The 24,763-nt window shown below is 37.9% G+C and overlaps 1 protein-coding gene across 2 annotated transcripts in view; it reads right to left on the bottom strand.

The window, feature by feature from the left end:
• The window catches only part of STAG1 (stromal antigen 1), a 306,806-nt gene that overhangs the window by 234,763 nt on the left and 47,280 nt on the right, over positions 1-24,763 (bottom strand). For both annotated transcript variants that reach the window (XM_012000038.1, XM_012000037.1), the window contains exon 4: positions 4,297-4,393. In XM_012000038.1, coding sequence (XP_011855428.1) covers positions 4,297-4,393 — 97 coding nt within the window. The remainder of the gene's footprint in view (positions 1-4,296; positions 4,394-24,763) is intronic.

Here is a 24,763-nt window from a genome sequence, read left to right on the forward strand (position 1 = left end):
AAGGAAGGAAGGAAGGGGAGAGAGAGAAGGAAGGAAGGGAAGGAGGAAGGAGGGAGGAAGGGAAGGAAGGAAGGAAGGAAGGAAGGAGGAAGGAAGGAGAGAGGGAGGGAGGGAGGGAGGGAGGTCAGACTTAATAAAATATAAACCTATTGTGCACCAAAGAACATCATTAAGAAAGTTAAAAAGACAACCCAGAGAGTGGGCAAAAATAGCTGAAGTTCTATACTTGATAAAGGTTTGGTATCCATAATATATACAACTCATCAACAAAAACACACATAATCTAATTTTAAAATGAGCAAAGGACTTGAACGTATATTTCTTCAAAGAAAATACAGACATGTCCAACAAGCACACGAAAAGAAGTTCAAGATCATTAGGCATTAAGTGCACACAAATTAAAACCACAGTTAGACACCACTTTATACCCAGTAGGATGGCTATAATTTTTAAAACTACAAAATAACAAGTGTTGTTGAGGATGTAGAAAAATAGGAATCCTCATACATTTCTGGTGGGAATATAAGATGGTGCAGCCACTGTGGAAAACAGTTTGGTGGTTCCTCAAAAAGTTTAAACAGAATTATTATATGACCTAGCAATTCTACTCCTAGGAATTTACACCTCAAAGACTCAAAAACGGTACTTAAACAAGTATTTGTTCACAAATGTTCAAAGTTGCCATATTCACAATAGTGAAACACACTCAAATGTCCTTCAACAGGTGAATGGATAAACAAATAGTGATATATACATACAAAGGATTATTGTTCAGTCCTAAACAGAATGAACTACTGATACATGCTACAACTTAAATGAACCTCAAAAACATATGTTAAATGAAAGAAGTCACACAGAGAAGGTGACATATTGTGTGGTTTCTTTTATATAAAATGATCAGAACCGGCAAATCCTCAGGGACAGAAAGTAGACTCATGATTGCCAAGGGATGGGGGAGAAAAGAACAAATAATGATTACCTAACAGGTATAGGGTATTTTCCTGGGGAGATTTTTAAAGTTTTGAGAAAAGACAGAGGTGGCAACTGCTACAATGGACTGAATGCTGTGTCCTCCCAAAATTCCTATATGAAAATCCTAACCCCCAAAGTGATGGTATTAGAAGGTGGGACCTTTGGTATGCAATTAGGTGATGAGAGGGGGACCCTCATGAATGAGATAAGTGCCGTTATAAAGGGGACCCCAGAAAACGCTCTCAACCTCTTTTTTGCCATGTGAGGGTACAACTAGAAGTTAGTATTCCGCAATGTGGAAGAGGGTCCCACCAGAACCAGATGATACTGAGACCCTGATCTCAGACTTCCAGCCTCCAGACTTGTGAGAAATAAATTTCTATTATTTGTAAGCCATCCAGTCTACGGTCTTGTTACAGCAACCCAATGTATGGCAGCTGCACATTTATGAATGCTCTAAATGCTACTGAATTGGTACACTTTAAAATGCTTACTTGTATATTACGTGAACTTCAAAGCACTTTTAAAAATCAGACTGGAATAGTATCTTCAAATCATTCTGAAGACTAATCCAAAAACTTGATAAATACACATTGTTGAAAAGGCTAAGAAAAAGCAGACATTTTAATGTATCACTGATGAGAGTATAGAAGAATACAATTCCTATAGCTGACGATTTGGCAGTATCTAATATAACAAGTACATTTACCTACAGACATTCTTTCATAAAGACCAAATAAGGTATACATAAAATTACTCATTACAGTAAGCATTCTCTGTAACACCAAAACACTACAAATAACACAATGGTCTTTTAATAGAAGTCTAGTTAAGCCAGGCGCGGTGGCTCACGCCTGTAATCCCAGCACTTTGGGAGGCCGAGGCGGGCGGATCACAAGGTCAGGAGATCGAGACCACGGTGAAACCCCGTCTCTACTAAAAATACAAAAAATTAGCCGGGCGTGGTGGCGGGCGCCTGTAGTCCCAGCTACTCGGGAGACTGAGGCAGGAGAATGGCGTGAACCCGGGAGGCGGAGGTTGCAGTGGGCCAAGATCGCGCCACTGCACTCCAGCCTGGGTGACAGAGCGAGACTCCGTCTCAAAAAAAAAAAAAAAAAAGAAGTCTAGTTAAATAAATTATTGTACATACACACAAAGGGATGCAATGAGCCTGCGTTTTTAAAAACAAAGGAGAGGCTGGGAGCGGTGGCTCACACCTGTAATCCCAGCACTTTGGGAGGCTGAGGTGGGCAGATCACAAGGTCAGGAGATCGAGACCATCCTGGCTAACACGATGAAACCCCATCTCTACTAAAATACAAAAAATTAGCCGGGAGTGGTGGTAGGAGCCTGTAGTCCCAGCTACTCAGAAGGCTGAGGCAGGAGAAAGGCGTGAACCCAGGAGGCAGAGCTTGCAGTGAGACGAGATCACGCCACTGTACTCCAGCCTGGGCAACAGAGAGAGACTCCGGCTCAAAAAAAAAAAAAAAAAAGAAGAAAGAAAAATGAAGGAGAAAGGTCTCTATACACCATTACCTTTTGTGTAAGACAGGTGAGGTGGAGAAGGAAAGAATATACATTCCTATCTTATAGGCATGAAAACTAGATAGATGGACAGTTAAGAGCAGTTAAGTGTGCATAGATGGATGGGAAGGCAGGAAGGCAAAGACTTCTTATTATACAACTTTTAAACTTTTTTATTTTGAACCATGAAAACAAATTTCAAAAGGAAAAATTTTAAACACTATTAATTGCTTTCAAATTAAAGCCCAATCCAACAGGTCTGTTGATTAATAGGACTATATGAGAAAATGTATATAAAGCACATCATCAGTGCTTGCCTCACCTACTTTAAGGCTATAAAATGAGCAAACTCTCTTACTTTATAATAGCCTAATCTCTTGCCAATCTTCACCCATTTCCATGCTCTACGATTCAGCCACAGAACCCCCTATGTTCGGGACTGAACCATGCTTTCTTGTCTTAAGGTCTTTTTGCATAATATGTTACCTTTTGCCTTTCTCATCCTTCTAACTTCCTTTTACTCATCTTTAATCTCACCTCAGAGTTTGCTTTTTGTAGGATATACTTTTTTACAACCTCCCCACATTCATACATATACACAGAGACACACAGCCTAGGCTGCATCAGCATCCCTTGCTCTTTCTTATTACTCCCACAGTGTCTTATAGTTGGGGACACACACTCCAGGTGACACGGCTTGACTCTCAATCTTGAGTTTCACACTTGCTAACTGTATGATCTGGAATAAATTTACCTAAACCCTTTCATCTCAGTTTGCTGATCTACAAAATAAAGATCCCATCTGCCTGATGGGACTGTTAACAAAGATTAAATGAGCTAATGTATGTAAAGCACACAGCTTGCCACATATTGCAGTCATTAAATAGTAACCAGTTTTATTATACTTATGGCACTGAGCCCTTCGCTGAATTATTAATGTATTTCCCACTTTGCTCCTCACAATGAAGATGCCTTTAAAAATTACACATACTTTAACACTTTTTAGGGGCAGAGACTGCCTTGATAACTTCTGTATACCCTGATGGAGTATCTCATACAAGGTTGGTGCTCTGTAAATATTTGATAAACTACTTATGTCAATATGGTAAGTGATAACTTGGATATAAACAAACAAGCTTTCAAGAAATCAATTTGGTCAGTTATCTCAATAAAAGATTACTATTCCTTCTGTATTCACAAGCAGAGAATGGTGATTTAACAACTCATTTCCCCCCTGTAATACAAATTAACCTTTTAAGATTTATCCAGAGGAGAAAAAAATCTAGCAGTTATCTCCTAAAATGATAAAAATAAAATTTCGCTTTAATCACCTTACAATTGCAAACTTAAGACACCTGATTCTGCTACTTGTATTACTTTAAGAAAATTATTTAAACCTAACTATAAAATGACTACCAAATACTGGCAGGGATATAAAAGAACGAATGCTAGCAACCAGCATACTTCCTAATATGGAGTATACGTACAAATAATATGAGTAAAAATTATAAAAGCCTATGATCTAAAAAATCAATTCATAAAACTACTAAACGAATTTAGATTTCCTCCCAAAATTTCAAAAACTATATAAATGTGTTACACTTTATAGGAGCAAAACTGAACAAGAACAAAAATGGAACATCCTTAAATAACTTACCAATAATATTCTCTATCAGAAAAAGATCAGCATATAATGTTTTATTTTAGGGTAAATTATGTATGACTAGTGGCAGGTGAAGTAAAAGTCACACTGCTGAACTGACAGGCTCAATGTACATCATTTATTTCAACATTCTGTACCTCGACATCCTGAACACTGGATAAAAAAGTTGATTAAATCCAGAAGTGCGATGTCCCTGTCTTGTTTATATGATTCAATCCAGTCATCCACCACGGACTGTGGAAAAAAAAATATAAAAATGAAAACTTCAAAAAAAATTGATATTATAGCAAATAAATTTTCAAAAAAGTTTGTGTGTTTGTGTGTGTTTCTATCTGAACAAGAAAATTACTTACCTGAAATTATTTCTCTGTAGCCTAATAAAATAGAGACTGCCTCATTTTTAAAGACCAATAAAAAGTGACTTACTAGGTTTCAAAGATTTGTTTACAATAGAATCCAAAACAAACCTAATCTTACCAATCCCATTAAGTACAATAATTAAGCAAGCATAGATAATATTCAAACCGTATTATGAAAAGGATAAAAATTAAGTTAACTTCACTTCTACATAGACACAAACTTTCTGAGTTATCAAAAAGCATAATGCACGAGTAGTGCATACAAAGAATGCACAAAATAAGAGGCATTTTTTTCAAGAATACAAGAACGGCTTAATATTAGGAAATCAAATAACTGATTTATCAAGAAAATGAAAAATTAAAACAACTATATATCAAATTAGATCTCAAAAATGTATATAAAATTCTGCAGCTAATCCAAAAAGAAAAAAAACTTTCTAGGAAAATTAGAGTTCAAGAAAATCTACTCAAAGGATAAAAAGACTAAAATATATTTGCTGTTGAAATACTTAAGATATTTCAACTAATTAAAGAACAAGGCAAGGATGCCCCCTAACCATTTAACACAGGGTCTTTAGTGAATGCAAAAGTTAGTAAAATTTGAGTAAAGACAATTCTCCTTTCCTAGAGATGATAAGAAAATCCAGGAGTCTCTATTAAAGTGATTCAAGAGATTAATAATAGGAAAATTTGACAAGGTAGTTGACAAGATAAATACACAAAATAACAGCGCAATACCTAGAAAATATAAATGGATTAGTAGCTTGTTCACAACAAAAAATACCTAAGAATACATCTAAGACAATTTTTAATGAGGAAAATTATTAAAACTTACAGGATATAAAAAAAGACTTCAACAGGTATCATATTCTGAATTTTAAAAAAAGACTTAGTGCTATATCAATAAAGTTTGAGAGTCTTGCCAACTTACAAGGCAAATTTAATGTAATTCCAGTTTGCATTCCAGTGGGCAGGATTCTTTGAGATTTTCTTGGGCAGAGGTAGGGATCAGAGGAAATGTATAAAAATATGAATTCTAAAAAAATAAAATTTTGTGTACTAAGGTATATTTACATACAGTAAAATGCATTAATCTTGTTATTTCTTTTTATTTTATATTTTTATAAATAAACCCACCTGTGTAACCACAACCAAGATAAAGATAGAAAACATTTCCAGAACTAAAACAGGCTCCCTTAGGTTGCCTTCCAAGCAGTAACCATCCCCAGCACAAAGGGTAATTATTATAGTGACGCATATTACCATGAATTAGTTTGACATGATACTGAAACTCATATAAATGGTGTCATCTTTTGTTTTTTATTTCTTTCAAACAAAGCTGTAAGATTCAACAGCATTGTTATGTGTATTAGTAATGCCTTTTTTGTATTGCTGAATATTATTTCATTGTATGAATATACCACCATCTATCACACATTTTACTGTTGAGGAATATGAGTACTCAACATTACTCAGTTGCAGTTGCAGTTGCAGTTTAGGGCTATCACAAATCAAACTGTTACGTACACACATTTTGATGAATATAAACATTCTTTTCTGTATTACAGACCCAAGAGCAGATTTGTTAACACACATTATACACACACATCAAGGCTTAGTAGATATGCCAAACAATTTCTCAAAACAAGTTGTAATAAATCACGCTTCCACCAGCAATGTATGAAATCCAGCAAGATGTGAGATTTTCAGGTGCTCTACATCCTCACCCAAGACTAGGTATTGTCAGTTCTTTTAATTTAGCCCATTGTGATTGAGCATATCCCTTCTTTAATGACCTTCCACTGGGGAGAACCACTTTCCCTTGCTCCAAGTGAAAGAGAAGACTTTCTATACATAATACTGTTTCACTGTCTCATCACATTAGTGTCTGGGGGGTTTTGTTTTTAAAGTAAAGAGAAAACTAGAAAGAAGATTATGGTGGTAAGAGAGGGTCAAGAAGAAAATAATACCATGGTATCTGGGCAAGGTTCACCTCTGCTGAATAACGTGTCACGTCCTGTAAGCTCAGGATGATGGTGAAACTAGAAGTGAATAGAGCAGATCAAGAGCAACTTTTAGACTAAGGACTGAAGCAGAAATGCTTTGCAACCTAGGTAACAAAGTGTGGCACAAAACTGAAGAAGTTACTTCCTCACTTTTACAGGGGTCCAGTAACGTAAAGGCAGTCTGAGTAGAATTTTAATTCCCAAAGTAATTGTACTAACTTATACTCCCACCGGTAACATATGAAGAGCTCAAAACATTCTAAGACTGGTGCACAGGAACCTGCATTAGAAATATTAAAACTCTAGTCCAAGCATGGTGGCACACATTTGTAATCTCAGCACTTTGGGAGACCAAGGTAGGCAGATGACGTGAGCACAGGAGTTTGAGACAAGCCTGGGCAGCATAATGAAACCCTGTCTCTACAAAAATTACAAAAATTAGCTAGAATGGTGGTGCATGCCTGTAGTCCCAGCTACTTGGTAGGCTGAGATCAGAGGATCACTTGAGCCTGAAAGGTCAAGGCTGTAGTGAGCAAAGATCATACCAATGCACACCAGTGTGGGCGACAGGGCGAGACCCTGTCAAAAAACAAACAAAAACTTGGGGCCAGGTACAGTGGCTTGCACCTGTATTTCTGACAACTTGGGAGGCCAAGGTAGGAGGATGACTTGAGGCCAGGAGTTCAAGACCAGCCCAGGCAACATACACAGACCCTCATCTCTACAAAAAACAAAACAAAAAAATAGGCTGGGCACGGTGACTCACGCCTGTAATCCCAGCACTTTGGGAGACCGAGGTGGGTGGATCACGAGGTCAGGAGATCGAGACCATCCTGGCTAACACGGTGAAACCCCGTCTTTACCAATACAAAAAATTAGCCAGGTGTAGTGGCGGGTGCCTGTAGTCCCAGCTACTTGGGAGACAGACGCAGGAGAATGGTGTGAACCCAGGAGGCAGAGCTTGCAGTGAGCCAAGATTGTGCCACTGCACTCCAGCCTGGGCAACAAAGCGAGACTCTGTCTCAAAAAAAAAATTAGTGAGGAATGGTGGCACGTGACCACAGTCCCAGCCACTTGGGAGGCTGAGGGAGGACGATTACTTGAGCCTAGGAGTTTGAGGCTACAGTGAACTATGATCATGCTACCACACTCTAGCCTGGGCGATGGAGTGAAGCCCTGTCTCTAAAATGAATCAATAAGGCTGGGCGCAGTGGCTCACGCCTGTAATCCCAAGACTTTGGGAGGCCGACATGGGTGGAATACTTGAGGTCAGGAGTTCCAGACCAGCCTGGCTAAATGGTGAGACCCCATCTCTTAACGAAAAAGACGAGAGAGAGAGAGAGAGAGAGAGAGGATTTATGATTTACAATCATAAATAGTAAACAAGGCCAGGCATTGTGGTCCATTCCTGTAAACCAGCACTTTCACAGGCCGAGGCAGGCAGATCGCTTGAGCTCAGGAGTTTGAGATCAGCTTGGGCAATGTAGCAAAACCCACCTCTACCAAAAATCCACAAATTAGTCAGGTGTGGTGCTGCACACCTGTGGTCCCAGCTACTTGGGAGGTTGAGGTGGGAGGATCACTTGAGCCCAGAAGGTGGAGGTGGAGGATGAAGCTGCAGTGAGCTGTGAGTATGCCACTGCACTGCAGCCTGGGTAACAGAGCAAGACTGTCTCAAGGAGGGGAAAAAAAAAGTAAGCAAGTAATATAAGAGAAGAAAATATAGAAATAAAAATACATAATAGCTCTTTGCATTAAGGGAAAAAATTAATGCAGAAGAAACAGATCCAGACAGATATAACTTCCACTATGACAAAGCAGATATTTCAATTTTAGAGAGGAAAATTATTTATATAATAAATGATACTGACCCTGACATATTGGTTATTCATCCAGAAGTAAACAAAGTTGTACCTTTTATAAGCTCTCAGAGAGGTATGAAACAAATGAATTTAAAGAACTGAACTCTAGGCCAGATGCAGTGGCTCACTCTTGTAATCTCGGAGCTTTGGCGGCCAGCGAGGAAGGATCACTTGAGGGCAGGAGTTTGAGAGCAGCCTAGGCAACACAGTGATACCCTGACTCTACAAAACATTTTTAAAATAATTAGTTGGGCACAGTGGCACATGCCTATAATCCCAGCTACTCAGTAGTCTGAGGTGGGAGGGTCACTTGAGTCCAGGAGTTTAAGGTTGCAATGAACTGTCATCTTCAACTGCATTCCAGCCTGGGAGACAGAGCAAGAAAAAGGATTAAAATAAAAAAAAGAATTAAACTTCAGAGAGCCATGTATGAGCCTTTCTTGAGTTGGCAGAGAATGGCAACTGTTAGAAGCATTGCCAAGTATGGGCATAGGTCGTTGGATAATGCAGCCTGTCATAATACAGAGGATCACGACTAAGTTAAGAATTTGTTTTAGAAATCACATGTGGCACATAATCAAATTGTGCTGAACATTTTCAAGAAGAGAAAATAAAAATTCAAGCAACCAAAGACTACATATAGGGAAGCAAGGAATAGAATAATGACACACTTCCCATTAAAAACAAAGCAAGCCCATGGATAATATAGTAATATATTTAATGTCCTGAAGAAAGATGAAAAAGTCCACCCAGAATTTTTTATTTGGCAAAAAAAAAACCTTTCAAAAAAAGGCAAATAAAATATTTTCAGACTAAAAACTAAAACAAAAAATAAAAACAAAACCAACTTCATGAAAGAGAGATTGTCCAGGCTGGATAAAAAGACCCAACTGGCTGGGTGCGGTAGCTCACGCCTGTAATCCCAGCACTTTGGGAGGCCGAGGAGGGTGGATCACGAGGTCAGGAGATGGAGACCATCCTGGCTAACATGGTGAAACTCTGTCTCTACTAAAAATACAAAAAAATTAGCCGGGCGTAGTGGCAGGAGCCTGTAGTCCCAGCTACTCCGGAGGCTGAGGCAGGAGAATTGGTTGAACCCGAGAGGCGGAGGTTGCAGTGAGCCGAGATCGTGCCACTGCACTCCAGCCTGGGTGACATGAGCAAAAGTGTCTCGAAAAAAAAAAAAAAAAAAAGACCCAACCACATAATATTTACGAGAGACACACTTTTAATATAAGAGCACAGATAGGTAGCAATAAAAGGATATATATGGGTGTGTGTGTATATACACATATATCTATATACATATACACACATATACACACATACACACACACCATGCAAACATGAACCATAAGAAACATGTTGTGGTTATATTCACGTCAAAGCAGAAATCAAGACAAGAACACTACCAAACAGAGAAATATGTTATAATAATAAAATGGTAAATTCATTAGGAAGTTGTAACAACATCAAATTTTTACACCAATTAACAGGAGTCCCAAAATACATAAAGCAAAAACTGAACTAAAAGAAGAAAGAGGCAAATTCATAGCCATGGCTGAAATTTTTAACACACATCTTTTGGTAACTGATAGAAGCAGCAAACAAAAAAATAAATGTGTATAGAAGATAGGGATAAAATTACTAATAAATGTGATCTAACTAATGCATAAAACTTAACACCAACAATTACAGGATACACATTCTTTTCAATTACACATAAGAATATTCACCAAAATAAATCATAAATCAAACCTCCGTAAGTTTTTAAACACTGAAATAATACAGAGCAAGCTCTCTTGCAATAACAGATTTAAAAATCTGTCCCATCTGATTTAGAAATCAGTAACAAAAATATATATAAAATGTCCCCAAATGTTTGGTAATGAGAAAATTTTTAAAACTGAATAAAAACATTTCAAAAACTATAGGATCCATCTAAAACAGTGTTTACAAGAAAATTTAGAGCTTTAAATATTTATAATTTATAGCTAAGTTATAGTTTATATAAGGAAGGGTTTAAATCAATGACCTAATAATCTACCTTTTTGGTGGTGGGTTTTTTTTTTTCTTTGAGACAGGGTCTCACTCTGTCACCCAGGCTAGGGTCCAGTGGCACAACCACAGCTCACTGTAGCCTCAATCTCCCATGCTCAAGCTATCCTTCCACCTCAGCCTCTCAAGTAGCTGCGAACAGAAGCATACGCGACTGTGCCTGGTTAATTTTTGTATTTTTGGTAGAGACAGGATTTCACCATTTTGCCTAGGCTGGTCTCGAACACCTGGGCTCAAGAAATCCTCCCGCCTTGGCCTACCAAAGTGGCTTCTACCTTAATAAACAGAATATTCCGATGTGGATTGTCTTTATGTGTAGGATAAGGAAAAGTATGCAATATAATTCCAACAGAAAATTAACAGAAAGGCTATTTCTGATAACGCAGCCACAGACCCAAAGAGAAGGCTATAGCTTTAGAACATCTGAATCTGATTACAGACACACAGTCATTCTGGGACCTAAGGTGACAGAGGATCTTGTATCCTTAACAAGCGGCTTCCAAGGTCAACCACGAATATCAATAATAAGACAGCATTTCATGGGAAATTTTTGTAAGTCATGTTTGGAAGTAGTGCATATCATTTCAGCTAATATTAATACTTCACAGGCAAGAACTTCTTAGCTAGCCATATCTGAATGCTATGGAAGTAGAGAAATGGAGTCTCTGTTTGCCAGCAGCCTCCTTGAATGTTCTTCACTATGAAAAAGGAAAAATAACTTTTGGTAGATAGCAAGTCACCTCTGCCAAAAACTGCTCCTCTGGCTACCAATATTTATATGCAGCCCTCCCCCCCCAACTTAGAGAAAATATTTGTTTGCATGGATATGAGTATTATAGTACTATTTATTATTAAAAAAAAACCTCACTGAACAACTTAAATGTCTATAAAGGAACATTTCACTAAATGATATATCCACACAGTACAATGAAATGTAACTAGTAATACAAATGAGCTGAATCTATGTTAGCACTAATGATAGAAAAAGTTGTTTCTGACATTAAATGCACAAAGAAATGAGTATGATTCTATTTTTTAAGTACATAAATCTCTCTCTTTTTCTCTCTCACACACACATACACACAAACATGGGAAAAGGTATGGAAAAATTCACCCTGTGACACTAATAGGCTTAAATGTCCTCAATTCATTACAGTTTAAGACTTCGCTACAAAGAAAACCTCGAGACCTAAGCCATAGATCCTCAATGAGAAAGCTACAACAAGCAGCATCTGAATCACAGATTACATTCATATGACAAAAATGATGACATTTGCTATAATTATGTTTTATTATATTGCACTAGCAGGCAGTATAAAAATTAATATTCTGTCTTGTTCCAGAAGGCATACGAGGTAGTTTAAAAATAACATTTTTTTAAATTGAGAAGAATAAAAAACCATTAAGATTACAAAGAGGAAATATAAATATATGGAAAAGAGCAGTCAATATCGTAGTTAAAGATGAGTTTTAAATCTGCCTAAGCTCCCTATAAGGTAAATCTAAAAGATCAATCAATTCAATCTAGATATCTACACAGTAAAGAGTCCACATTCTTCAAATTCTATTAGGTAAGTATACTTTTCTCAGTAAGCCATTTGGTAGGACCTCGGGTAAGCAGACAAGGGCACAGAGAATTAGTATTCTACACTGCTGCTTAAGAGTAGATTCATTTGCTTTGGAGAAAGACAAGCAGACGGAAAAGATAATACAAATTACATTACTTTGTAAATTCAAGAACTTAATCCGGAATCTTGAATGAAAGACCTTCCCGCTGCCAAACTGAGAATCACTGTATAATAAATGTTTAGGTAATCCTTTTCAACATAGCTTTTAGCAATATCACACACATTTTCTGTGAATGCATATATAAATACTATGTAGTTAGACATAATTTTTTTTATTACTTCATGAGGTTAGACTGTTATTTTATCTTCAGGTATAAGCTAAAACATTACTGATTTTCAGAGCTCTCCAAAGACTGTTTTTTTGCTTTTATTGTTCTACAGTTTTTCAAATGTAACTCTTCAGGGGCTGTGGAGAAAAAATGACACTATAGACATGATACTATTTCTTTCACTAGTTCTGTATTAACTAACTGCAGTTTCAGGCCAATGAGATCTAATCATATAGCCCTTCATGTGGTAAGCCATATTTTCATTTTACCTTAGTTATGAACAGAATTACAGCTTTCAGTATCACTTCAATATCACTTTTTAGAAAAATAAATATATAATGCCCCATGACAAGTATACTTTTCATACTTCACTTGATACCAATGTTTTGTGTTTTTTCTGCTTTGTATTATTCTGCTTTTGAAATAGAAAATTATTTTCAACAAATGTATATATTTTCAATTTAACCTGGTACCCAACCAGGTTAAAAGTTTAGTACTGTAACAGTGATTTCTAAATAAACATAGCACAAAAAGGAATGTCTTAAATATCAATTATCTTCAAGTTTTTATATTAATATTTTCTTCCAGTTTGTAGGCTGTCTTTATAGTTACTATATTTATCTTGCAGAAGTTCTCATTAGAGAAATTTTAGCAAAACTTCCCTTTTTTTTTGAGACAGGGTCTCACTCTTGTCACCCAGGCTGAAATGCAGCGGTGCAAACAGAACTCACGGCAGCCTCGATCTCCTAGGCTCAAGCAATCCTCCCACCTCAGCTTCCCGAGTAGCTGGGACCACAATTGCACACCACCCATGCCTGGCTATTGGGGTTTTTTTTGGTATTTTTTTATACAGATGAGGTTTTGCCACATTGCCTAGGCTGGTCTTGAACAAAAAACACAAAAATTAGTCAGGCATGGTGGTGCATACCTGTAGTCCCAGCTACTTGGGAGGCTGACATGGGAGGATCATTTAAGCCCGGGATGAGCCCAGGATGCCGAGGTTGTGGTGAGCTGAGATTGTGCCACTGCACTCAGGACTGCGCAACAGAGCGAGACCCCATTTCAAAAGAAAAAGAAAAGGAAAAAGAACAAAGAAAAGAAAGGCAAGTAAACATTATTTTTAAGAGGAAAATCCACCTAATCAATAAAAGATTTAAATCTAGTGGTAGCCAGAATGGAAAAATGACACACATCTAAGCCCAGCTAGGTAAAATTCATGAATTCAAAGAAAAAAGTAAAAATCTTATAAATACTAGAACCAATAATAAAACAAGTCAGACATAATGGACCAACTCTATCCCTATACACCAAGCATCCAATCGGCTTTCAATGTCTTATTTCTTAAGCAATTAGCTAAGAAACTAGACACAAGGGGAAAACCTCTGTATCAATTATCAATGTATTGCCTCTTGGCCCCAAATTTAACCTTCAGTATCTGCTCTGGAATAATGGATGAGACTATACAAATATTTCTCCTTTACATTAAGAAGGATGTTAAGTTTTATCAGTACAGAGCTCTGAAAGGATACTGCAAGAGGAAGGGGTCTCCTCTTCCTAGTTCTGGTATGTTGAGTTTTGCTTTTTTTGCTCTTGCTGCATGGTTCATCATTGGTGAGTATATATAAGAAAATCCAGCAGTGGTCAGCCTCACACCAAGAGTATGCAGTCTTTTGTTGACCTTGTGCCCAAGCCTGGGACTGGTGATTACTCTCTTGATGCAGCCCTTCCAATATGGACACTGGCATGTTCCAAGACTCATACTGGGAGCAGTGCCCTGTCTTTCCCTATAAAACTGTCTGCCATATTCAACACAACTACTCAGAGGGTTGTTTCCTGCTACCCAGCAACTGCTAACCAGTTCTGGCCAAGGCAAGAACTTACAGTGAACTTCTCTACATTCCAATGGGCAGCAATCCAACTTACCAGACAAGGTCTGAACTCCAACCTGAGAAAGGGGACCTCTCCCTTTCCAACTTTATCTTTTCTTGAGAAATCTCCTTAATCCCTAGGATATCCTCTAGAGTTACCTTTATATTTTTGTAGTTACTCCTCTATCATAGCTTAGTAATTACTTGTAATAAATTTTATCGACAATCTGGCTCTTGATTAAACCCAGATTGATAAAAAAAAAAAAAAAAAAAAACTGGTTCCAGGGGATAAATCAGAAAAGAAGAGACGAGGGAATTTGAGTCATATCCTTGGGATTAAAGATAGAGCTTAGCTCCTTGCCAAGGAAATGGGATGCTAGTAATCGATGGCATATAGTAACTTGGGAAAATTAAGCTATTGCTGGTGGCTGATTGTGATAAAGTGCCAATTTAAGCACATGCCTTGAAAGCTTACATGACTGATGAATTTGGGAATTATGGCAATAATTATGGCTGTAAAGGTAGCAGGGTTAAGAAAGATCCTTTTAAGTACACATGAGTATTTACAGAGATAAAACAAAAAGCTCAAGTTAATGCTCAGCTTAAATGATAATCTGAGAAAGCCAGAGAATTTCCACGAAGAATCCTAGAATGTGTCATTTCTTGTAAGTGAGGGGCTGATTTTGTTGAAAATCAAGCCAGGAAATCTAATTGTGTCAGAGGCAATAACAGTTTAATTCAGTCTCACCGAGTTTCTCATCTGGAAGTAAGAATCTTCACTGGCAAAGAATGGGATCCTAAAACTTGGAACAGAGAAATCTGGTTGGTCCCAGATCAAACTAGCAATTTTGAATAGCTCTCCTCCATCCTCCAAGTAATTCTGAGCCTCCTATACCAGTGGAAGTAGCTTGCTTTCCAAGGTTTGACAAGACTAGCCTTCTTAAGCTTGAAAGCCCTCTGATAACTTTACGTGGGTAGATGGCTTGAAGGGGGATGCTCATTCTCCTGAAGACTTACCAAACCAGCCCCTGATGCCACTAGATCCATCACTAGGGTCAAATCTCAGCATGCTCCAAGAAGACAAATACACACTATAACCAGAAGAAAATAGCTTATATACTCAACAGAAATCTGAGGCACATGTATGATAGTAGATTCTAAAAGTATTTTACCAAAGGAGGTGGAATATAAAACCATAACAGGTCAAATTAATTGGTATCAGGTGCGCTTACTAGAGATTCCAGATTTCATACATTAGTTCATGTTGCTGAAAGTGACTACAATAGCTTATCTGGTTGGTGCACTGAAAGCTGGATTTAACAGCTGAGATACCAGAGGTTCCCTGGCATTGACAGAGTCCAGTGACTTCGGGAGTTAGTAATGCTGGACTAGACTTACCATGTGAGAACTATACACATGCAGCCCCATTCCTCAGCTATGCTCCACAAGAGGGCCCAGAGGCAATGAAAACTACAATAGTGAAGGGAGTAACTACATCTACATGCTTTTAAAGCTCTGTAAGCTTACTCTTTTTTGTAAGTCAGCTATGACTATGGGGAATGTGGTCATTAAGAGGTTTCTAAGGAGATGATGGGATCCCAAGGTAACACAGCCCAAGTGCCCACACTTAATCATCAAAGACAAAGTGAGAAAATTGTCTATAAACGGCAGTAGGGACACGCTGGTATTCACAACGTCTTGGCCTGCAGAGATCTTGGGCAGTAGATACTATTACCAGTGCCCCTAGGAACAAAATAGGTGGGCAGCCCACAAGAGTACTGTTTGATTTATGTAGAAGGAAAAACTTTAGGCCTGGTAGACAGAAATCTAACTGGTGGAGAGTTATGGTCTCTCAGCAGTCTCCAGACCTGGGTCAGTTCACAGACCCAGAGCCCCTTGAGTGAAAGGGAAACCAGCTCCCTGCGCAACTATTCCAAGTACATACAATAAATCTTTTAATCCTTTCCCAAAGGGACCTGCTCTGCGGCCATTAGAGATACTGTGCATTGTTAAAAGGAAATATCCAGACCTTTCATGTATTAATAGACACTATCTCTGAATTGACATTAATTCCTGGGGATTCAAAATGCCATTGTATTCCACCAGTTAAATCAGGGGCTTACAGTGGTCAGGTAACAGATGATGGAGTTGTAACTCATGTTTGTCTAAGAGGGGGACGACCAGTAACCCACCCTGTGGTTATTTCCCCACTTCCAGAATGTGTAATTGGAAAAGACATACTTGGCAACTGGCAGAATCCCCATATCAGCTTTCTAACCTACAAGATAAAGGTCATTAAGGTTAAGTATGGCTAAAGGGAAGTTCGTGGAACTTCCTCTCCCTACTGAGATAATAAACTAGAAGTAAACACTACATCCCTGGGGAACTGCACAGTTTAATCAAAGACTTAAAGAAGCGGGGGTGGCAAAATCTATTACATCTTCATTTAACTCACTAGTTTGGCCTATGCTTAAAGAATGACTACGGACTATCATAAACTTAATCAGGTGGTTACATTAACTGTAGTGGCAGCCCCTGAAACTTGATATGCAGCTACTGACCTCACTTATTCCTTTTTCTCCAATTAACAAGAACCACTCAAAGCAAGTTGTTACCTGAAATGGACAAAAGTATACCTTCGTACTCAACTAAGTATGAATGCTTTCGCACTATGCTAGTTCTCCTGTATCTGCCATAAGGTAGTTGTATTGGTTATCTATTATCTCTCAATTTCTGTGGATTCAGGAATCTGAACACAGCTCAGTTGAATCCTCTGTTTAGGGTCTCATTAGGCTGCAATCAAGGTACTCACTGTGCTGCATTCTAATCTGGATGCTCAACTGGGAAAAAGCGATTTCTAAGCTCACTGAGATTGATTTGCTTGTGGTTGTATAACTGAAGCCCTTGACGTCCTGCTGGCTAATGGCTAGAGACAGACCTCAGGGCCAAGAAGCTGCCCACAGTTACTTGCTATATGGGATTCTCCAATACATCATTTTATTCCACAAAACATCACATTCTGAAAACGTGTTCCAGACCACTCACTGCTCTGATACTTTATTGAGATGTCCACAGGCCTCTGAATTTGAGAGGGCTGGAGAGGCAACTCCTACACTCTATTTTGCATATGTTTTACTAAGGCTTTAGATGTACTCCCTGTTCATCGTACACAATTAGCACAATGCTGTCAGTGTGTATAAAATATCAGCAAATAATTATGTAAATGCCAGAGAAGAAAAAAGCTAAAATAAATGAAAACATTCCTTAGAGGACCAGGTTGGAGGTGGAGAGGACAGAACAGGGGATCAGGGGATTGCTATTTTGGTCACAATACCATTTGTATTTTTTTTTTTTTTTTTTTTTTTTAATTGAGACGGAGTCTCACTCTGTTGCCAGGCTGGAGTGTAGTGGTGCGATCTTGGCTCACTGCAACCTCCACCTCCCATGTTCAAGCAATCCTCCTGTCTCAGCCTCCCAAATAGCTGGGACTACAGGCGTGCACCACCACGCACAGCTAATTTTTTGTATTTTTAGTAGAGATGAGGTTTCACCATGTTGGCCAGAATGGTCTTGATCTCTTGGCCTCGTGATATGCCTGCCTTGGCCTCCCAAAGTGCTGGGATTACAGGCATGAGCCACCACGTCTGGCTCATTTGATTTTTTTTAAGTCATGTACATGTGTTACTTAGATAAAAATAAGGAAGAAAATAAAGATATGAATCAATAAATACTAGGTAAATAAAAAAACAGAAAAACTGTGGTGACAATATTAACATCAAGTTAGTATTTAAGATTAGAAGCACTAAACACTAAAAAGGTGGCTATTATATGGTAAAAGGCTAAATATACAAAGCAGGCAAACAAATCAATTGCTTTGAGTTTGCATTTATTCTTGTATAATTCTTAAATCTAACAGTTTTTCGCCAATTTTTTTCTTATTTAATTATTACTTTATTATTTACTACATCTAGATTCTATTTTGGTATACGCTATGAGGTAAAAATCTTGTGCTTTTCTGTTTTTCTTCAAGTTGTTAATCAACTGTCAGTCACAATTACAAGAGAAAGTATCAGGAGAACAAAAAAAATTTTTTTGTAAAGGTGAGGTCTCATTATGTTGTCCAAGCTAGTGAACTCCTGGGCTCAAGCAATCCTCCTGCCTCAGTCTCTCAAAATGTTGGGATTGTAAGTGTGTGCCACCAAGCCCAGACAAGAACATAATTTTTAACATTAGTTACATTATTGTTACACTTAGGTCTATTTCTGCTCAAGTGATGCCAGCTGTTGAGCCATGTTAATTTACATTACTATTTTCTGAAGTTTTATGATACAATCTACAAATCAGTAGAGCAAGTCCTTCATTACTCTTCATTTTCAGAATTTTCTTGGCCACTGACATGTAGGTTCTACTCAATCATTCAGCAAGTTCAAAAACAATCCCTAATATTTTGCTGCTACATTACATACGTAAGTTATTTTTAAAAGATTTTTAAAGGAAACACAGATAAATATTTCAGAAAAAAAATATTACCTGTCTTTTTATCAAAGAAATGCAAATAGACCATTTTAATCTTTCAAATAACAAATAATATATTTAAATGATGACCCTCAGTGTTGCCAGGTTTGCAAAATAAGTATTTACAATGCTGGTAGGGAGAGCTATTTGGTAATATTTATACAAAATCTTAAAAATATTAACATTTTGGACCCAGCAGCCCTAGTTAAATGAATCGCATACAAAATTACATGTTCATTAAGATTTTCTAAATGTTTACTTCTACTTAGGATAATGAAAAATTATAACACAATCAAAACGGAAACAAAAAAATGGAAATTACAGAATACCATGTATTAAAAATTCACATATATTCAAGGAATACCAACAGTGGAAAAAATCATTCCACTCTTATAAAACAAATATAACTTTAACATGAGCCTAGGCCAAACACCAAACAAAACACCAGGAACCAAAATCTTAAAAATTATGACTATGTGTGATATCTTCTTCTCTTCCCTTTAAAGTTTTCTTCTAAATTTCTAACAAGAGTATGTATGAGTTAAATCAAAAAGTAATAAACGTTATTTTAAAAATCATACATCTAAAAGGAAATAATTTGTTAAATCATCTTAGTAAATCACTAAGTGCTGACTATGCACATTTTACAGTGGAAGGTACTAAGTGGCTACAAAAAGTGCTTAGCATAGTTCCTGATACAGGAAAACATTTAATCCTGCTTTGGTTTTTGTGTGGAGGTTGAAGAGGTGGGGGTGGGGGGCTAACAAAGAAATACAAATGTATCAAAGGTACATAGCCAATACCTGCAATGAGGGAAGTTCATATATTAAACACAACTGAACGAGGCTCACCACAGTTTTAAGGAGAGCTGAGGGAGTTTGTCTCACATGTAACAGATGCTTTTAAAATTACAGTTAACATTAACCACCTGTTTCTCAGAGACCCATTAGCAAAAGCTGATAACGGAAAAAGGAAAGAAAAACTCCTTTGCTAGTTGCTAATGGTATAATGCCAGGCTTTAAATTTGGATCACATAAATTAGCAATTCCAGACCAGGCATGGTGGCTCATGCCTGTAATCCCAGCACTCTGGGAGGCCGAGGTGGGTGGATTACCCGAGGTCAGGAGTTCGAGACCAGCCTGGCCAACGTGGTGAAACCCTGTCTCTACTAAAAACACAAAAATTAGCCAGGTGTGGTGGTGCACACCTGTGATCCCAGCTTCCTGGGAGGCTGAGGCACAACAATTGCTTGAACCCAGGAAGCAAAGGCTGCAGTGAGCCAAGATCGTGCCATGACACTACAGCCTCAGCAACAGAGTGAGACACAGTCTCGAGGGGGGGGAAAAAAAAGCCTAATTAGAAAATCAATTACAAGGAAACTAGGGGAAGGAAGATGTTTAGTGACTTGCCCAAGACCATCCCAGCTAAATAATGACAACTTTCTATATTTGTTTTCTCATAATATTTTCACCTGTAGAATAACTGGGGGTCAGCTACATGTCACTCAAAAGCAAAAAAAAAACTGCTGGAGAGCCTATACAATTGTTCAATTTTAAAGCCAATGTATTCTAAACACCTAAGCCAATAAAACTTTTTAAATGACCATGTAATCTGTATCACCAACAATCGTTAAAAGCACAACGCTGTCCTGTCCTGGTACTCTAATATATCATACCGCTCTTGGTTTCTTTCTCCTGTTTTATTCTTCCACTGATCTTCCTTCAAGACTATTTCCACTAAAAATATCTGGACTGAAAACAATAAACTTGTAGTTCACACAGTAAAATTCCTCTATACATTCAACCAGTTCACAAAACCTCCTTGGCCCTTATCTGAAACTGGGCTGTTCTCCCAGTAACCTTGGAATATTCCAGTATTTCCTTTTTAGGTACTTTATGATAACTGCTGTCTCCTAGCTACTAACTGTCACATGCAAGCCATCCTGTTTCTATCAGCATTCAGAAGACTGATCAGCCTTAAGGACCCTTGCCAGGATTCCTACCACCACTCCTCCACCTTGTGATAAATCAGCCTCGTAAGTCACCCCTCCTTCCAGCTCAGTCACTGAAGCTTTGTTTCTTGGTTCACAGTGTTCTCTATCCTAATTCAAGCCATAATGCTGAGGCATTTTGATATTCTTATTGAAGATACATCCAATATCTTTCAATCCACAATTCCTACTTCTGTAGGTCTGAGGAGAAGCTAGCAAGGAACATACCAATTCAAGCCTCTGAGTGACAGGTGAAGGATGAAGTTTTAATATGGGACATGAGGCTTTTAACTTTAAGTATGTTTTCTCAGGTCCTCTCTGTATCCAGTTAGGAGACATTCATATCCTAGCCTATTAATGCTGCAAATGGCATGACATCTATAAACATTTTCTAAGACTATACATGCCAGATTATACTCTGTCTTGTTTCAAGTAACTCAGGACACTCAATGAACTACAAGTACTGAAAGAAATTCCTGGAACCAATCATAACTCACATTCTTGTTCTTTTTGCTGAACAGTAAATTTAGACTACTATCTGGGTTACAGAGCCTTAGGAGAAATATCAAATAATTATATAAACTGGAACAGCTACAAATTTCATCTTCAATGCCTTTAACAATTATTTTACCTGTCCTAGATCAGTTTTCTCACTTATGTCTTTTAAATCAATTCCAGGCAGGGAGCAGTGGCTCACACCTATAATCCCAGCAATTTGGGAGGCCAAGATGGGCAGCTCACCTGAGGTCAGGAGTTTGAGACCAGCCTGGCCAACATGGTAAAATCCTGTGTCTGCTAAAAATACAAAAATGAGCCAGGTGTGGTGGTGTGCACCTGTAATCCCAGCAACTGGGGAAGCTGAGGCAGGAGAATTGCTGGAACCAGGAAGGCGGAGGTTGCAGTGAGCCGAGATCACACCACTGCACTACAGCCTGGGCAACAGAGCAAGACTCCATCTCAAAACAAACAAACAAAACACACAAAAATTATCTGGGCATGGTGGCCTGTAATCCCAGTCACTAAGGAGGTTGAGACAGGAGAATTACTCGAATGCTGTGAGCTGAGATGGCACCACTGCACTCTAGCCTGGGTGACAGAGTGAGACTCAAAAATAAATAAATAAATAAATAAATAAATAAATATTTAAAAATAAAAATAAAACTAATCAATTCAAATTTTTTCTTTTTTACCACTCTTTCTATCTATGTTCATGTCCTCCAAGAATTCTAGCACTGACTCCAGATTAAGAATTCCTGTACTGAGATCAAAGGTCCTCACTGGAAGGAAACAAATCTCTTTTGTCTTCCTATCTCAAAAGCTAATTCTAAAACCTAGCAAATAGTGAGAAATTCTATCAACATACACTCAGTTTTCTTTAGTAGTCTGGAAACAAACTGTGAATCAGCTTTTTGCAAGGATTTTGCTTCATACATGATTCAAGTTAGTGTACAATGAGAAACTGCACAAGCATATTCAACCCAAATCTACTGAGAAAGAATTTTTAAGAAATCTCATTTATAGTTGGATATAGCTTTATTCACGCAATGTTTTCTGTATTTCAATTCTTACTGAGGGTACATGCAGGATAATTTGGCTAGAAGCATTAAAGTAAGTTAGGTTCCCTCTTTGAAAATTCAACTAGTAGAAAGCACCATATTTCATATATTTAAACATCTATAAACAATAATATAAATGAAGTATTAAATACATCAAGTCCATTTTTCCTAAACATCACTTAAATAAAACCAGTAAATGTATAATCCTTTATGTGTGTGTACACATACACACACACGACTATCATAATCACAAACACTACAGTCATCTCTTTACTTACTTGATCTGTCCTAGATAATCTGTATAAAATTCTATATATATAGGGATAAAGCCTTTGGAAAATGATTTAGGGGAAATCATGAAGATACTTAGTATTATCTAAAACACCCATGTTAATTTAAAACCACACGTTTGAAGTCAGCAAGTACAGAAAAATAATAACATCAATATATTTGCTAAAGGCTAAGCTCATGAGTAACAGTAGGTACTTTTGGATGTAACTGAACAGAGGCTAAGAAAATTCCTATTTAAAGTTTCTAACTTCCTTCAAGGCTCTAGCTCTAAGTAACTTGAAGGCAGTGAATGCTCTTATCTTACCACTAATCAGCAGCTTTTATAATCTACTGTGTTTTGGAGAAATTAAACAAAAGCAAAACATTTACTGCATGCCTTTGAATTACCTAAAAATAATTGCAGTGTGACTTATCTGTATGCACTAACATGGATGGGGAAGCAAGCATCCAGCCATGAAATATATTACTTAGCTCACCTGAGTATGTGGTAAGTTCCCATCAATGGAATGTAAATAGAGGGGCCAAAGGCTTCTAAGAAGTAGACACTGCTTCTCTTTCTCCCCTTCCAACCAAGTGAATGCAAACAACATGAAGGCTCTAGGGGTAAGAAGAGCCAGAAAATGGAGGGGCTTAGATTCCTGAATCATCCTATGAAGAAAAGATAGCTACCACTAACTCTGGTATTGGATGGTTACATAGATGAGAAATTGTCTATCATGATAAGCTACTGATTTAAAGTATACCTTTTAACAGCATGTGAACTATACATGAAGCCGCTAGACTCATTTAAGACAGGTTAAAATATCCAAAGTTAATTTCGGAGACTTTCTAATTATGTTACAAATTTAAAAAACCTCACTCTTAAGTAAATATTAATCTATCATCTGAGGATTTTCAAACAGCTATGAAACGAAAAAAGCAATTTGAGGCCGGGTGTGATGGCTCACACCTGTAATTCCAACACTTTGGGAGGCTGAGGCAGGTGGATCATCTGAGGTCAGGAGTATGAGACTAGCCTAGCCACCATGGTGAAACACTGTCTCTACTAAAAATACAAAAAGTAGCCAGGCATGGTGGTGGGCATCTGTAATCCCAGCCACTAGGGAGGCTGAGGCAGGAAAATCGCTTGAACCTGGAAGGTGGAGGTTGCAGGGAGCTGAGATCATACCATTTGCACTCTAGCGGGGTAAGAAGAATGAAACAACACCTCAAAAAAAAAAAAAAAAAAAAGCAATTTATAGCTTTTGACCCAAAACATTCTGTATATTCTATGTATTACTTTTCATTCTAGGAAAATAAAGAGAAAACAGAACTAAACTGCTTGAAAAGAAAAATTAGCCAGGCCAGGAACAGTGGCTCACGCCTGTAATCCCAGCAATTTGGGAGGCCAAGGTGGCAGATCATCTGAGGTCAGGAGTTAGAGACCAGCCTGGCCAATGTGGTGAAACTCCGTCTCTACTAAAAACACAAAAATTAGCCAGGCAGGCCCCTGTAATCCCTGCTACTTGTGAGGCTGAGGCAGGAGAATAGCTTGAACCCGGGGGTGGAGGTTGCAGTGAGCCGAGATCACGCCATTGCACTCCAGCCTGGGCGACAAGAGCAAAAGTTTGTCTCAAAAAAAATTAACCTACACTTAACACAATATTAGGTCAAAGTAAGAGTAAAGATTAATCAAGTCCAAGGAAAATTTAGAAATTTGTCAAATACTTTTTATGTTAACATCTTCTCCTCATAAAAACATTCTTAATGCATTGCTCAACAAATAGCAAAACATGTATTCGCTCTTCAATTGTTCATTATCTACTGGGGAGGGTAATCAATCAGTAGATATATACAAATATACACATCGCTGGTCTGATGGTAGCGGGTTATCAGAACTTATTAACATTAGTGTCATTAAAGTTGGTATACAACCTGCCACCCGCCACTGCTATATTTGAGTGGTTTTTTGTTTCTGGTTTTTTGTTTTTGTTTTGGAGATGGAGTTTTGCTCTTGTTGCTCAGGCTGTAGTGCAATGGTTGGTTCAATCTCGGCTCACTGCAACTTCTGCCTCCCGGATTCAGGCAGTCCTCCTGCCTCAGCCTTCCGAGTAGCAGGGATTACTGATGCATGCCACCATGCTGGCTAATTTTTGTATTTTTAGTAGAAACAGGGTTTCACTATGTTGGCTAGGTTGGTCTTGAACTCCTGGCCTCAAGTGA

The sequence above is a fragment of the Mandrillus leucophaeus genome, unplaced genomic scaffold (assembly GCF_000951045.1).
Source record: "Mandrillus leucophaeus isolate KB7577 unplaced genomic scaffold, Mleu.le_1.0 Scaffold612, whole genome shotgun sequence".
NCBI classification, from domain to species: domain Eukaryota; kingdom Metazoa; phylum Chordata; class Mammalia; order Primates; family Cercopithecidae; genus Mandrillus; species Mandrillus leucophaeus.